Source organism: Musca vetustissima, unplaced genomic scaffold (genome assembly GCF_032173495.1).
Source record: "Musca vetustissima isolate MV318-11 ecotype Yass unplaced genomic scaffold, APGP_CSIRO_Mvet_v1 utg24387, whole genome shotgun sequence".
Lineage (NCBI taxonomy): Eukaryota > Metazoa > Arthropoda > Insecta > Diptera > Muscidae > Musca > Musca vetustissima.
The window spans coordinates 54294-71294 of record NW_026875861.1 but is presented as its reverse complement, the minus strand read 5'-3'; the positions used below and the strand labels follow the sequence as shown (position 1 = coordinate 71294).

The 17001-nt window shown below is 35.2% G+C and overlaps 1 protein-coding gene across 1 annotated transcript; it reads right to left on the bottom strand.

Moving 5' to 3' along the window:
• Positions 1-1713: 1713 nt before the first annotated feature.
• LOC133338389 (sodium-dependent proline transporter-like) lies at positions 1714-15978 on the bottom strand. Its single transcript, XM_061546562.1, has 10 exons — positions 15534-15978; positions 12235-12366; positions 11974-12152; positions 11857-11897; positions 6570-6690; positions 6160-6502; positions 5418-5575; positions 5221-5349; positions 2127-2333; positions 1714-1992 (listed from the first exon to the last, which is right to left on the bottom strand). The coding sequence occupies exons 1-10, from the start codon at positions 15976-15978 to the stop codon at positions 1714-1716; spliced, it is 2034 nt and encodes a 677-aa protein (XP_061402546.1).
• Positions 15979-17001: the final 1023 nt, after the last annotated feature.

The window sequence follows — 17001 nt, the reverse complement described above, 5'->3', positions numbered from 1 at the left end:
ATGAGGCACCAAAGTACCTATATATCTTTCGATTTGCACTAAATTTGGCATAGGGTACCAAATTAGGTCCAGAATAATGTGTGTTAAGTTTCACGAAAATCGGTTCAGATTTAGATATAACCCCCATATATAGTTTCGTCCGATTTTATGTAAATGATGTATAAAAGTCCCTATATATCTTTTCATTTGTACCAAATTTGGCATAGGGCACTGAATTGGGCCCAGGATGATGTGTGGTAAGTTTCGTGAAAATTGGTGCAGATAAATATATAGCTCCCATATATATTTTCGTCCGATTTTATGTAAAAGGTACACCAAAGTACCTATATATCCTTCGATTTGCACGAAATTTGGCACAGCGTACTGAATTAGGTTCAGAATGATGTGTGCTAAGTTTGAAGAAAATCGGGTCAGATTTCGATATAGCTCCAATATATATTTTCGTCTGATTTTATGTAAATAGTGCACCAAAGACCCCATATATCCTTCGATTTTCACGAAATTTGGCATGGCGTACTAAATTTAGTGTAGAATGTTGTGTGCTAAGTTTCGTGAAGATCGGTTTAGATTTACATCGTCCGATTTGAGGTAAATTCTGCACCAAACTCCTCATGTTAGTCCGATTGACACGAAATTTTGAACAACGTACCATATATATTTCGAAAGGATGTGTGATTGAGATTATATTTTAACAGTGCGGTATACTGAGCAGCGTGTATCAAGTTTGCTATAAATCGATTTACATAAATTTGTCCATTGCACGCAAACGATTCTAAATCTGTCCGATAGAAATTAAATTTAGCACAGGTTGCAGAAAGGTGTATGTTCCTTCGACGGAACATAGACATGAATATGTTAGGATACATATGTATAATATACATAAAGTGGTGAAGGGTATCATATAATCGGCCCAGTCCGACTTTACTACTTTCCTTGCTGGTTTTAAATTGAATCAATTAAATTAGTTTTGAACACGTTGTTAAACGAAATACTCCTTGGAGACCACATAATGAACACGAAGTTTCAAATTGCAGCCCCTTTTTAAACTCTACATCACATTGCCGAACAGGGTATTATGTCTTTGTGCTAAGACAAATAGCATACCGAACAAATAATAACCTATAACAAAAAAAGAAACTGTAGTTTATGCAATTTATCTATTAAAATTTTATTTAATTTCGTTTTTTAAATAATTTTTATATCACTTATTAAATAATAAATTATTTATAAATATATATACAAGTATATGAGTTCTTATAAAAATAATCGAATTTAAAAATTTATTAAATACACAATAAGTATACAGATATACATAAGTACAGTCATTTCCGCTTAACTGGCTCATTGGTTAATTGATTGAGTGATTTAACAAAAATTCACAAGGTCTCCCGGCGAATAATTAAATTTGACGTTTTCACTTGGCTGAAACAACTGTCACTTTTTTGGTTGACAAATTCCAATTAAACGGAAATGACTGTAGATAATTTCAATAATTAATTTAAAATAAATGTTTGTGTGTATGTTTGTCTTGTTTAGAGTATTCCCCGTTTATAATATTAATTTGTTTTTTGTTTCTGTTATGATTTCACTTTTATCACTTGCGTTTTGATAATGTAGTTTTTGTTTTGTTTTTTTCAGCAAAAATTATATTAATGCTAATATTAAAAATAAAATATAAAGTCTTTTGTTTCAATTAGATGGGATGACCGTCTATCAACAATTCTCATGTTCATTGTTTAGTATGACCAACATTTCGGATGTACCCATTATTTCTTCGTAGAAGCGACGATTGTCCGCATCGACGGGATGCCAATCATGTGGCGCAAAACATTGCTTGACACGTTGACGCAAGGAGCCCGTCGTCCGACTAACTTTGTACACCATGTACAGGGGGACGGCGGCAAAGACCATACACTGTGTTATCAGTATCAATACAGAGGGCGGATTATTGCTATCATCGCTGTAGGAATAGGTTGCATAGATGACATCGCCCTGTGTTTTGTGTGTGCGCGGAGAATTGAAGATAAGGAAAGTAAACAAAATATTTATTATTATCGTTATTTTATAATAGAGGGCGTTATTTTCTTTGGGGAATTGACCCAATCTAAACGCTGAAAAATACTTACAATGCAGAAACCCAAAAAGATGGGCGTCAAAAAGCGCAAAAGAAATATTTTAAAATTGGAAATGGTTTTGCCAAGCATAAATTGTAAATCACACTGGAATCGTTCTCTGCCATAGACCCATGTACTGACGAACAGCAGTAGTATGGAAATGGTTAAATGGGTCACTGTCACAATGTCGGGCAAGATATGCAACTGTTGAAATCCTTGCTGTAAATAAACAAAGAGAAATGATAAATGTAGAATGAACAGTGTATAATAAACTTTCGACAAAAATTGTCTTTATCTAAGTCACAAGTATGTTGTGAGGGTGTTGTAGGTTTGAGTGGTCCGAAAAGTTTGTAACGCCACAAACGTTATATCTGAATCTATACAGATATAAAAACATATATTATTTATATATCTATAATGTGTACGTAGGTTCGGGCAGTTTTTTTTTGGTGGATCGGTTTTTATACCCTCCAACATAAGGTGGAAAATATATAAAATTTGTTATTCCGTTTACAACATACCCCATAAAATTCTATTACGATTCATGCTTTCCGTCTGCCTATCTGTTGAAATCACGATTGAGATCGTAATATTTGAGATAGAGCATTGAAATTTTGCACTGGCATTGCTAGGTATATCGGTCCACGTTTTGGTATATCCCCCATATGACGGAACCCCCGAATATAAGGTATTTTGGGAATATGCATAGAATCAGTTCCTAAGTCGATTTATGCATGTCCGTCATGTTAAATTGTAAAAAAAGTACAGGTAGCATTTATGATCCGAATTGGATGAAATTTGGCACTGCTCATTTATTTGGCCCAAGGACGAACCCTATTAAAATTGCGAAAAATCGGTTCAAATTTAGATATAGGTACACATATATATTTTCGTCCGATTTAATAGTTAAATGGTGTACCAAAGTTCACGCATATCTCCGATTTGCACGAAATTTCGCATAGCGTACTGAATTGATTCTACAATGATGTGTGCTAAGTTTCATGAAGATCCGTTCAGATTTAAATATAGCTCTCATATATATTTTTGTCCGATTTAATGTAAATAGTGTACTTATGTCCCTATATATATTTCGATTTGGACGAAATTTTGCATAGTTTATTAAATTGAGCCTAGAATGATGTATGTAAAGTTTCGTGAAAATCAGTTCAGATTTAGATATAGCTTCCATATATATTTTCACCCGATTTAAGGTATATGGTGTAACAAAGTCCCCATATATCTTTCGATTTGCACGAAATTTGACAGGCGTATGGAATTGAGTGTAGAATGATGTGTGTAAAGTTTCCTGATAATCGGTTCAAATTTAGATACAGCTCCCATATGTCTTTTCTTCCGATTTTATGTAAATAGTGCACTGAAGACCCAAAGTTTTTCTGATTGGCACACAATTTTGTACAATGTACTGAAGTTAATATAAATTAATCTCTGGTAGATTTCGTTGAAGTCGGTTCAGATTTAGGTATAGCTCCCATATATATTTTTGCTGGATTTTAGGTAAATGTTGCACCGTGTGACACTAAATTTTGCACAGCATATCGAATTGATTGAGATTAAATTTTGAATAGTTCGGCCTTCCGAATAGCTTGTATCAAGTTTGCTTTAAATCGATTTACATTTTAGCAAATGACATGAAATGAAATTTAGCATAGATTCCAGAAAGACATAAATATCACATATTCGAGTTTGTTCAATTGCATAACAATTTTCTTTCAAAAAGGCGACGTCTGTTAGAAGACATATGTAGAATATACCCAAAGTGGTGAAGTGTATCATATAGTTGGCCCAGCCCGACTTTACTACTTTCCTTACATGTTTAAATTAAAGTTTACGGTTTGCTATGGCTCCCATAATCGAGATTAGTATCACCATTCAACGAGATCGAGCTGGCAGGAGATCTTGAGCAGAAATCTTTATGTTGTTAGTTTTTTTTGGGTAAGAATGCTTCAGTATTCTGTTCTGGTTGTGACTTCTGGGCCGACAACTGGAATTGTCTAACTTTTAAAAGCAAGCCAATATTGTTGACTCTGTCAGAAAACATGTCCGAAAAATATTAAACCGACATTTTAGGAGCGCTGTTCAAAAGTGACCCGTTTTCAAAGCTGCCCCTCTCTACTACTTTATGGGTTCTCCTGTAAATATTTCGAGGAGTTACAAACAGAATGACAAGTTAAATTTACACTCCACCTTATGGAGGATGGTATAAAAATAACGGGGGTCAAATAAGAGCATCATCTAAATTTGCAATGATCGTTTGGTGGTGCTTGGGCTCATAAACCTTCAGAAGAACTATGGAAATTCTTCAGAATATTCTATATCTGCGAAAAAACTCTTCAGAATGTTCTGAATAAGTCATGAATATATATACTTTATAGGGTCGGAAATGATTATTTCGATGCGTTACAAACGGAAAAACAAAACACCCAGACTTTGGACTTAATGGACAGGGTATAAAATGTTCGGCTCCGTCGTGCATCCTAATTCTGTAGACCATTCCATGAAGTCATAAAAAACTAAAACGATCTAGAATCTAAAATTTGACACACAAATGTATTGGTTGGTTTAACTTAAATCTGTGTTTAAGTCATTCCTCAGAACCCCTGTCCCATGTTTCATCGCCTGTTACTCCTCTACGTATTTTATCGCAAATATTCGAAGACCACTTTGAAATAAGTTTTTCCCATCTCCTGGAATTCGAACACGATCCATCGAGTTGTAATCTGACACAATACGCACCCCATTCCTCTGTTGCACAATTTCATATTTTTCGGATCACAGTTATTGCCAATATGAAAATCACTATATGCTTATGATTACAAGCTGCAATGAGCATACGAAGACAGACAAATATTGTTAGATAAACCAAATTGAACAAAGAGAATTGAGCTTATAATGACATGTATCAAGTTTGCTTTGAGATCCTCTATATAACTTCGCCTGGTTTTATGTAAATGGCAATGGCCTTTAAGTTTCTTAGTAACAGATATTTCCTATAATCGAAAGGAGAGCAGCCTTCATGGTTAGAAAAATCTTCCGATCATTTTTCTAATTGTTTCCTATATATATCTCCCATATCTGATTTACTTACCTTTGTACAGAAATATACGGATATCAGTAACATCGCTGCACACAGTCCAATTGGTAGTATTGTTGTTTTTCTGCGCAAATTTTCGAATTCATCGAATAAAGCTCTTAAAACGGTCATCATTTGTACGATCTGCAATGAAAGTGAGTAGCCATTTTAGCAAATATATCAAATTAATAATTGCAGAATAGTTAACTTACAACAGCTGATAGCTCTGCTAAAAAGAGCATGAGGAAAAATAAAAATGCCCAAAAGTTGGGTAAACTACTAAAGCTGCCAAATAAATAAGCAAAGCAAATGTAAACAAATCTCAAATTGTGTTCTTCGTTGACATGGACATGCAGGAGAGCTACGTGATCTGAAATATACATGAAGATAGAATGGAAATAATAATAATAATTAATATCAAAAAGAAAAATTTATAAAATTGATTCATTTTAAACTTGTATATGCTTTTATATTATCTATAGGCCTTAAGAAAGTTTTATAACTGTATACGACCTTCAGAAAGTCTCATATCTACAGATGACTTACGAACGTTCTTATATCTGCAGAATACCTTGAGAAGGTGTTATGTCTATAGAAGATCTTCAGAAGGTTATATCTATAGAAATCCTGCAGAATGGCTTATATTCACAGAAGACAATCATAAGGTCTTACATCTGTAGGCGATGGTCGTATAAGTGTAGAAGATATTCAGAAGGTCTTATATTTATAGAAGTCCTTCAGAAGGCCTTATATCTATAGAAGTCCTTCAGAAGGCCTTATATCTATAGAAGTCCTTCAGATGTTTTTATATCTACAAAAGACAATTATTTTATATCTATAGAAGACCTTCAAGAGATATCATAGCTATAAAATACTTATATTATTTATACAAATTAGATGATTTTTGTACGCTCGTATGTGTACAATATCCAGAAAATCCTCTCACGAACTCACCTTCAAAATGATCCATTGCTATTCGAGTACACAGTGTACCCATTTGTGTAATGAGCACAAATGTTAAAGCTACCCAATAGGTTTGTTTTTCCGAATCTTGACGAAAACGATTATGACTAGCCAATGTAAGTACGCTACCACATCCAGGACCCAATAACCATATTGGCATTAATACCGCCGCTTTAATGCCAGCCATTATCGCTAAATGACTATCGGGCAGTGTAGGTTCCATATAGTCGATCAATGTATGCCACGAGATATGAACATACATCAGCAAATGTACAAAAATGGCAGCGAAGAGAGTAATTAGTAGGAGGCATACGCAACGCAAGAATTTTCCTATCTGAAAATAGGGAATTTGATTTAAAGATAACATTTGGGAATTATAAGAAAATTCTGAATCTACTTACAAATGATACACCTTTAAGGCTTATCGCTAATGTTAGTAGCCATACTATAAAGACACTGCCCAAAATAGGCCATGAGATCGCAAGAGGATTATTGGAGCTGTCATCGGAACGTATGATGTAGCTGAAAATAAATTAAAATGTGAACATTTACAAAAATGGAGGTAAACAATATGCACAAAGAAAAAGAAAGACGGTTAAATCTTCAAACACAAGATGTTTGGAGGGTCAACAAATATTTCCAGACATATAACAACTTTTACGGAAAGATTTTCATACATATACTGCAACCCAATTTCGGTATTTGAACAGTTTTGGAGAATTCTTCATTAAAATGGCTGCAATTTTGCGTTTTCGGTTCTAGGAAAATGAAAAACATTTTGGTAGAAAATGTTCAATATAGACCCATGTTTAATTTTTATACCCTCCACCATAGTATGGAGGGTATATTAATTTTGTTTTTCCGTTTGTAACTCATCGAAATAATCATTTCCGACCCTATAAAATATATATATTCTTGATCAGCGTAAAATTCTAAGACGACCTAAGCCTGTCCGTCTGTCTGTCCGTCTGTTGTAATCACTCTAGCGTCTAAACGAGTTGAGATAGATCGCCAAAATTTTGCATAGAGTCGTCTTTTGTCTGCAGGCAGGTCAAGTTCGAAGATGGGATATATCGGTCCACGTTTAGGCATACCTCCCATATACCCCCAAATTTTAGGTATTTTGGGGTTCTTGAGCGCATTTTTCAACCGAATTCGCTGAAATTTGCTACATTGGGTTCGTATTGGATACCAAATGTCCCCACAAAAAATTACTTTGAGTTCTTATTGGGTAGCAAATCTCTATACTAAAAATTATAAATATAGGTCAATTTTTTCGGGTAGCCCCCATATAAGGGTACCCCCCAATTTTCGGTATTTTAGGGTTCTTCAGAGCGGGTTTCAACCGAATTCGCTGAAATTTGGTACATTGGGTTCCACTTTTTCTGGTAGCCCCCATATAAGGGTACTTCCCAATTTCCGGTTTTTGAGGGGTTTTGACCAGATTTTTTCACCGAATTGGCTGTAAATTAGTAATTAAGGTTCTTATTGGGTAGCAAATCTCTCCACAAAAAATTATTAATATAGGTCAATTTTTTCGGGTAGCCCCCATATAAGGGTACCCGTAATTTTCGATATTTTGAGGTTCTTGAGCGCGTTTTTCAACCGAATTCGCTGAAATTTGATATTTTGTAGTCTTATATGAAATTAGTCCAAAACTGAGCATAGAATTACGTAGTTGCCCCGACATAGCCCAACGGATGATTTTATACTTGTTTGAAGTCGATGGACATACTTTATGGATAGATCTAGGTAGATTCACATTTAGATAAATATCACATTTTTTTCCAAAACATTCCAATTTTATGTTAATAGTCCTGTTGAATATACCCATAGTGGTGAAGGGTATCATATAGTCGGCCCCGTCCGACTTTACTTCTTTCCTTACTGGTTTTTATATTAAAATAGTTATCTGATTTGTTCCGTGTGTTGCGGTTGGGTAGTCGTTACGGGGAATAGTAAATTTTTACCCTACATAGACTATTTAGCCATCTGTTGTAAGCATTCCGCCTTCTAAACATATTGTGATAAAAAAACTCAAATATGACGATAATTAAATATATCGGTAGACATTTAGGCATCTCCTCAATATAGTGATACCTCTTGAAGGAAAGAATTGAGATAAACTATTAAAATATTGGGTTCAAAATTGGCATATACAGGTCATTAATTAGGCATAGCACTCATATAATTATATCCACTATTTCCCACACTATGTAATTAGTATTGGTCCCCTTTAGGTATACCCTTTGTAATCTAAATGTCAGTAGTTTGAGGATTTTATACTCTACCATGCGTTATCAGATCAGTCCACTTTTTGGATCTTACAGATTTTAGGAAAAATCCCCATTAAAAATTGCTGAAGTTTGTATTTGATGTACATAATGGTTTACATAAATTGGTTTGTAGAATTATCGGTATATGCCCACTTTTTGGTATGTTCCCTATATTTTCATTGCATGTATTTGTCAGTATAACTATGGTGGAGGGTATCCAAAGTTCGGCCCGGCCGAACTTAACACATTTTCACTTGTTTTTTTTTCGATTTTAGCCGCATTTTTCAAATGAAGTGTCTGTAATTTGACAATCTTGTATTTCTGGCAGACAAGTTGAAACAAATAGCCCAAATAAATTTCAATGAACACATTTTTAGGTATTTAAAATGCACACCTCTTGGTGATAGATATAAATGAGAGACCCGACACACTGTGGTACATGGTATTATGTCTTTGTGCATATGTTTGTAACAGGCAAAAGGAAACGAGATAGACACATGGTTCCTTTTGAGAATATGCATAGAATCAGTTTCTGATTCGATTTATGCATGTCCGTCCGTCTGTAGATGTTAAATTGGAAACAAAGTACAGGTGGCATTTATGATCCGATTTGGATTAAATTTGGCAAAAGTCACTTATTTGGCCCAATGACCACCCTATTGAAATTGGTGAAAATCGGTTCAGATTTAGATATAGCTCCTATATATATTTTCTTCCGATATAGGCACCAAAGTCCCAATTTGGCATAGAGTACTGAATTAGGTCCAGAATGATGTGTTTTAAGTTTCGTGAAAATCGGTTCAGATTTAGATATAGCTCCCCTACATAGTTTTTTCCGATTTTAAATAATTGGTGAACCATAGTCCCTATATATCTTTCTATTTGCACGAAATTTGGCATAGTGTACTGAATTAAACTTAGAATGATGTGCGTTATGTTTCGAGAAAATCGGATCAGATTTCGATATAGCTCACATATATATTTTCGTCGGATTTAAGGTAAACAGACTGCAAACAGACGTAACTACACTCCTGTAAAAAACTAATGCTCGCAATATTGAAGATAGAAATTCTGAACTTATATTAATGTTACTTCTGGGATGTTTGATATTGAAAATGAGATATAATCGGCCAATTTTTTACGTTAGCCCGCATATAGCGGCACCCCAAATTCAAGGCTTTTCTTCATTTTTTAACTAATCAGCTATAATTAGGTATTTTTGTTTTCCACTGGGTGTATCGCTATCGGAGAAATATGTAATTCTTAAATGCAACATTTACATAACATCGGTCGAAACTGTATATGGGAGCTATATCGAAATTTGAACTGATTTTCCCGAAACTTACCATTCACCATTTTAGACACAATTCATTACGCTATGCCAAATTTCGTGCAAATCGAAGGATATGAAATGACCTTGGGGCACTATTTATCTAAAATCGGACGAAAATATATATGGGAGCAATATCTTAATCTGAACCGACTTTCACGAAATTTAGCACATATCTTTCTAGACTTCAGTACGCTAGGTCAAATTTCGTGCAAATCAATATATATAGGGACTTTGGGGCACCATTTACATAAAATCTGAAGAATATATATATTGGAGCTATATGGAAATCTGAACCGATATTTCCGAAACTCACCACTCATCACTCTAGACTTAATTCAGTACACTATGCCAAATTTCGTGTAAATCCAAGGATATATAGGATACCTTAAATCGGACGAACATATATATGGGAGCTATATCTAAATCTGAACCGATTTTCACGAAATTCAACACACATCTTTTTAGACTTAATTCAGTACGTTATGCCAAATTTCGTGCAAATCGAAAGATATATGGGGACTTTGGGGCACCAAATTTCATCCAATTCGAATCAAAAGTGCGATCTGTACATTGTTTACAATTTGTTATCAACTTAGAAAGTGATTATATGCATATTCTCATTTCCTTTTGCCTGTTACAAAAATATGCACAAAGACATAATATCCTGTACCACAGTGTGGTGAAGGGTATAAATATATATACAATAGCTACAAAATATGATTTCCAGCTATATCTTGTCTCACAGGTTTTCTATATCCTCAATTAGTTTTGCATGGTTAACGATATCGAAGGCTTCTGTTCTCATTTCTGTGCTCGTTCAGTCCTCTAATAATACGTGCGGAAGTGATTATGACATTCAAAGTATCTAAAAAATAAAATTAATCCCCAAAATATCGAATATTGGGAGTACCGTTATATGGGTTATACAATGAGAACTCAAAATACCAAATTACTGTCAATTCGATTGAACAACGTTTTCCAAATCCTCAAAATGCCAAATAGCGATATATCCCATTAGAAGTACTAGCAATGTCTGTGTTTCAACAGACGGACATGCTGAAATCGACATAGAATTATATTCTGGCCGAGAATATTTCGAGGTATTGCAAACGGATAAACAAAAGTAATATACACTCAACCTTATGGTGGAATTTATAAAAACTAGCTCTATCGTGATGGGGCCCACAGTGAATATTTTGTGGTGTTATAAAATCAATGACAAATTTATAATACACGTCACCTTATGGTGCTGCGTATAACTACATTGCAGTCGTTTTATACTTTCTACTTCAATAATAAGTACTCGGATGTATATTTTTCATCGTAGCTGTAGGAAATGTAGGAAATGTCTATAGTAAATAACTACACGACCGAATATATCCAACACAATGCATTTTACTATTGACATTGAACATGTGCTTGTCATTGAGAATGAACTATTGGCATGGTGAGTAGTAAGTCAGTAGTTTGTATATATAGTCACAGCGTCACAAATGTGGACACGGTCAGTAGTAAGTCACTAGTTTGTAGATATAGACAGAAGGTCACATATTTTACTTGTAAATCTTTTATAATTTCTTTTGCTAATTTTTTTCTTCACCAATTAATTAAATTAATTATCCAATTACATTTATTAACTTCAAAACGCGTTTTTAATAAAATTTCTGTGTGGTGCCGCCAAAAATATTTCTAATAACAGAAAAATAAGAAGAAGCATAACTATGCTCCGTTGGCTGTTAACATAACAAAAGCTTCTTCTTATTCCATGTAGACAAGTTGTTGTAAATATGGAGACATGACGCCACAATAGTAGACAAAAGCGATACAACACCCCACATTTCCTTCAGGGTACATTGTTGTTGTGTTGTTGTTGTGCTCACGCCTAAAAGTATGCTAATTAATTGAAATAAGTGCTGTATGTTTCTTTTGTAGAAAACTTATTGTAACACTCAGGCAATGTTAAAACAATATTACGATACGTGATAAACGATACATACAGTTTGTCAAATAAATATTTTCAAACTTAAAACATTCCAAAGCCTAATTGATCTTTTGTGATGTCTATAAAATTATACTTACCGAAAGAATTCTTCCGAGGAATGTGGAAAAATTTCATCTTCCTAGAATCAACAAAATAAATTTAACATATCTATTGGCATTATTAAAAACATAATAATAATTATAATCATAACTTACATCATAGTCATCGTACGTGCTATGTGTTGAACAATTTGGCGTATTCCACGAGTTATTACAACTCATCCATGGTATCACAGTTTGTAGAGAATTGACGGCATAGACTAAAGGTAGCGCAGCAATGACCGCATAATATGATAGTGAAACGAAATTGTGCAGTAAAATGGAATAACCAATGCCTGTCAAAGATATACAAAATCAAAGCCTAATTGTTAACTTTTTTAATAAACTTTCTCGATTGTAAAAAAAAAATATTCTTACCTTTGAATAGCGGTGCTACACGAAACACAGATATTGTGCCCGACGATGAAAATTGTCCCAGAAATGTTTGTATACCAAATATGGGAATGGCATACAGTAGAACACCCAACAGATATGGCAATAATGCATACGCTAATGACAAAAGAAAAAAAATCAAAACGAGAAACAAATTAAAATGAGGTTAATGAGAGCATTCTCGTAGCGCTCGAAGGGAAATATAAATCAATTTGCTTTAACCTTTCAATGAACTTTCTTTCTAATCAGCTTAGTATAATTGAAAATAATCGCACTGTCGACAGTACGACGACGACAGTATGTCTAATGGAATAACTTGATTTGCTAAACTAGACACATGGATGTGGTTGTAGAGCGTTACGAGAGTAAGTAATTATAAATAAATGCAACGTTTTTTTATTATTTTCATAAAGGTTTTTTTTTGCATGGAAATTAATTACAATCGTAGTCACTGTAGCTATCTATATAGTCTATGGGAATTAAATGATCGTCTAATTGTATTTTTGTAGTAGTTTTATTCTCGGTTTCAACAAATTTATGTTTTGTTTCATTTGAAAATACACTAATTGAAGAATGTCCCTTTAAAATTGCAAGTGCAAATATAAACAACTGTTGAATATAATGTCGATTTATTTTGTCAGCATTAAACGGATCGATAGAACTGACATAGCTTTAAGCGGTGTACACACTAGCACTTTTGAGTGGCACTCTTGCCCAAATTTTGCTTGTTTGATAGTGTGGCCTCTCATGTTTGTCATTCATCAGGCAACCACAAAAATATTCATGGTTGTTGGACAGTCAGTAATCGATAAAAAAGTTGACAGTCAAAAATGATAGTGTGTACACCGCTTTATGGATAACTATTGTTCTGAAATCGGGTGACATTAATTATGTGATTTATATTGATATATGAACCGATTTTAAGAGAAATAAAATCGATCATGTTGTGATAGACGAAAGGCATTCATCCAGTGTTTTAGACGTTCGATCGATCAGAGCGAATGTCGATTTGGACAACTACCTTGTAGCAGCCAAGGTTAGCACTCGTAGCAGCAAAGGTGCGATCTAACACAACACTGAAACTCGACGAAGAAAAGCTGGAAACACAACAGGTAGACGAGACCTACTCCGCTCAACTTACCTACCTGTTTGACGAAATCACTTCTTGTTCCGCTAATAGTATAAAGCACAATGGCAAAGAATTGCCCACTCCCTACAAACTGCAGCAAAAGCAACAAACCACCATCAATATACCCGTGGTACGATCAGGAGTGTCGTAATGCTACTGATGTGAAAAACGTAGCGTAAAGTAAAACCCTGCAGACAGTATCAACACGTAATGTGATGGAAATTTATCTGGAGAAAGGTAGAGAGGGGAAACGTATTTTCAGAAAGAAGAAGAAAAACGTGATCGTGAGCAAATCGAGATGTACAGGAGTCATAATGAAATCCGGAAATGTTACCAACGAGTAAAACACCAAACCGACCTTTGCTTTGGTGCAGGTACATCTTCCTGTAGATATGAAGAAGGAAACCTGGTGACACATACAGACAGCGTGGTGAGGATCTGAAATGAGCATTTTGAAAAGCTTCTGGTATCAAAAAGTGGCGGCGAAGAAGATACCCCAGAACCAAGAGATGACGGTATAGAATTTATACCATCTATTCAAGATGAGGTCAGAATAGTATTAATTCGGCTGAAGAATAATAAAGCAGCAGGTGCCGATAGGTTACTAGCCGAACTATTCAAGAATGGTGGTCAGATGCTGGTCAGGAGCATACACCAGCCGATTAGTACAATTTGGCTAGAGGAATGCATGCCCAATGATAGGAACCTCAGCATCCTGTGTCCCGTGCACAAAAATGGAGACAAGACGATATGTGTCTCCTTCCCATCGCATATAAAGTGCTATCCAGTGTGCTGTATGAACGATTGAAGCCAATGGTCAATGACATTATTGGACCATACTAATGCGGTTTCAGACCTGGCAAATCCACCATTGACCAGATTTTCACTCTGCGCCAAATCCTGGAAAAGACCCATGAAAAACACATCGACACATACCACCTATTCGTCGACTATAAAGCCGCATTCGACAGTCATATCTGTTTAGAGGGTTTTTAAAGCCATGTCTGCGTTCGTCATTCCTGCAAAATTAATATGGCTGTGCAGGATAACTCTCGGAGCCCTTTAATACCGAACGAGGATTCAGACAAGGTGATAATTTATCGTGTGACCTTTTTAACATCCTGCTGGAAATGGTCATACGAGAGGCAAAGGTGAACAGAAATTGGCACTCCGTACACAAAACAACACATGTTACTCGCCTACGCCGATGATATCAAACATTGACAGCGGTAACAGTTACAAATTGAGAAGGAATCTGCCAAAGTGACAGTAAACGGTGAGAAGACTAAGCTGATGGTATCAACGTGCAAGGCGTCCAGTAGACTCGGACAAACTGTGGAACTAGTGAACTACAGCTTCGAGGTAGTCAAAGATTTTATATACCTTGGTACCGCCATAAACAAAACTAATGACATCAGTTTTGAAATTCGGAAAAGGAAAGTGTTGGCCAACAGATGCTACTATGGTCTAAATAAGCAGTTTAAAAACAAGACCACCTCCCGCCAGACCAAACTCACACTCTACAAGACACTGATACTACCCGAGTTGTTATATGGATCTGAAGCACGGGTACTTACGCAAGCAGATGAGGCAGCTCTTCGAGTGTTTGAGAGAAAATCCCTCCGAAAGATCTATGGGCCGATCTGCGTTGACGGCGAATATCACCGTCGAATGAACTATGAGTTGTACCATATATTCTTGGACATCGGCATTGTCAGACGTATCGAGCTGCATTTTCTTAACCTATGTACCAAAAAACAATGAATGTGCTCGGATTTTTTTTCATATTTTTTAATGGAATTTTAAATGAATGTTTAAAATTCTCGTATTGACATTATAAATACTAGGATCACCTCCTGTAAGGTATAGTATATTTCGGTCTCTTCTTATTGGTTTGTAATGATTTTGATTATGTCTGTTAGTTATTTGTTCACGTGTTTATTCTCAAATGGATCATCAAATAACTGAGCTATCATAAATTATATTTCATTCATATTTAACAAAACAGAAATTGTTTACGCCTCTTAAATAGATTGTTTGCCACACAAACAATAACAATTTGTCTACATGCAATGAATTTTGCAAAATATTTAAATTTATTTCGAGCATGACGCGAAAAAGACAACTAAGAAACTATGTTTTTTTTTGCACTTACCTCCCGCAAACATTGAAACATACAGCGCCAATTCCGAAAAGACAATGGAACCGAATGCATGGCTGGTGCAGGAGAAATAAAAATCAGCTGCCGTCGACCAGCGACCTCGCAATTTGTCATACTTGAAGGGTCGCTGTAATGTGTCGTACGCCGTTGCCGTGGTCGATGTAATGAAATTATTATTTAGACCCAGCGTAGGCGGCGGGATGCCGGGTGGAAAGGAATCATCATCTTCATCGTGACGACCACAGTCACCATCGGTCACCACCATAGCTACCTCTGTTGCAGTGACATCTGTGTCATAGTCACGTTCAAGTTCATATTTGTGATTATAGTTCGTGGTGGCGGGTGGTGTTGCTGCGGTTGGGGATGGTGATGTCGTATCCGATATGATACGAGTACAGTTGCTTAATTGATTTTTGGCTTCAGTATAGAACGATTTCATGGTATATGTCTGAACACTTTATGGTTGTTTTCTATGCCTCCACAACTTTTTTATTGTTGTCTACGAACACTGTCGGATGATCATTTAATATGTCTCTGATTGCTGTTGTTGCTGCTACTGCACTTGGAAGATGCTGCCATTCAATTTTGTTGTCGTATTCAATTTCAATTTTTGACTTTTATTACCATAAATTGAGACCCCTGCTGTCTGTTTTGTTTGTTGTTCGTTCGATCCGTCCGTTCCGCTTGCTATTATTGTTCTATGAAGTGCCACTTGCACGACAAATGATGTTAATTTTCTAAAGTAGTCTGAGTTTGAGTCTGAGAATTTGTTCGTTAAACTGGCAGGCGGTGGCGGTCGCGGGGACGGTCATCTGTTGTTGTTGATCTCTTACTCTCCCCGGTTGAGGTTAAAACTGTTGCTGTGTTTGACTTTAAATTGTTTATTGTTGATTGATTAAAGCTGCTTGGGTTGTTGTTGTTGTATTTGAACTCATCACCATAATCATTAGGTTGTATTTACAATAGCAATTAGTTGTTGTCGGAATTAACAATTCAGTATTTTGTCATTGTTGGAATCGATACATTGTTTCCATTATTTTGTAGTTGTTATTGTTGTCCAGAAAAATGAGAAATCTATAGTTCTAAGAAAATTGTAATATAGATATGTCAAATTAAATGTTAGTGCATACTGTGTGTAATATATAGTAAGGGATAGAATTTTGCGTTCTCATCACTAATATTTATATAGGTGTGTTTAGTGTGGGCATCTATTTTTTTAATATTTGCATAAGTCCCACCAACCAACAAGTTTTCATGAATTTAATTATAGACTTTTTTTAGAAAAAAAAAAACACGCATGGATTCTTTTTTTTTTGCAGAGCTATATCCCTAACAACATTTCGTGGAAATTTACGTATATAAACCCCTGATAATATATAATGGCAATACTAAGGCTTATATAACCTGTAGACAGCTGTAAACATTTCAGTATATTTTCCAATTAATAGACCGACCATATTGT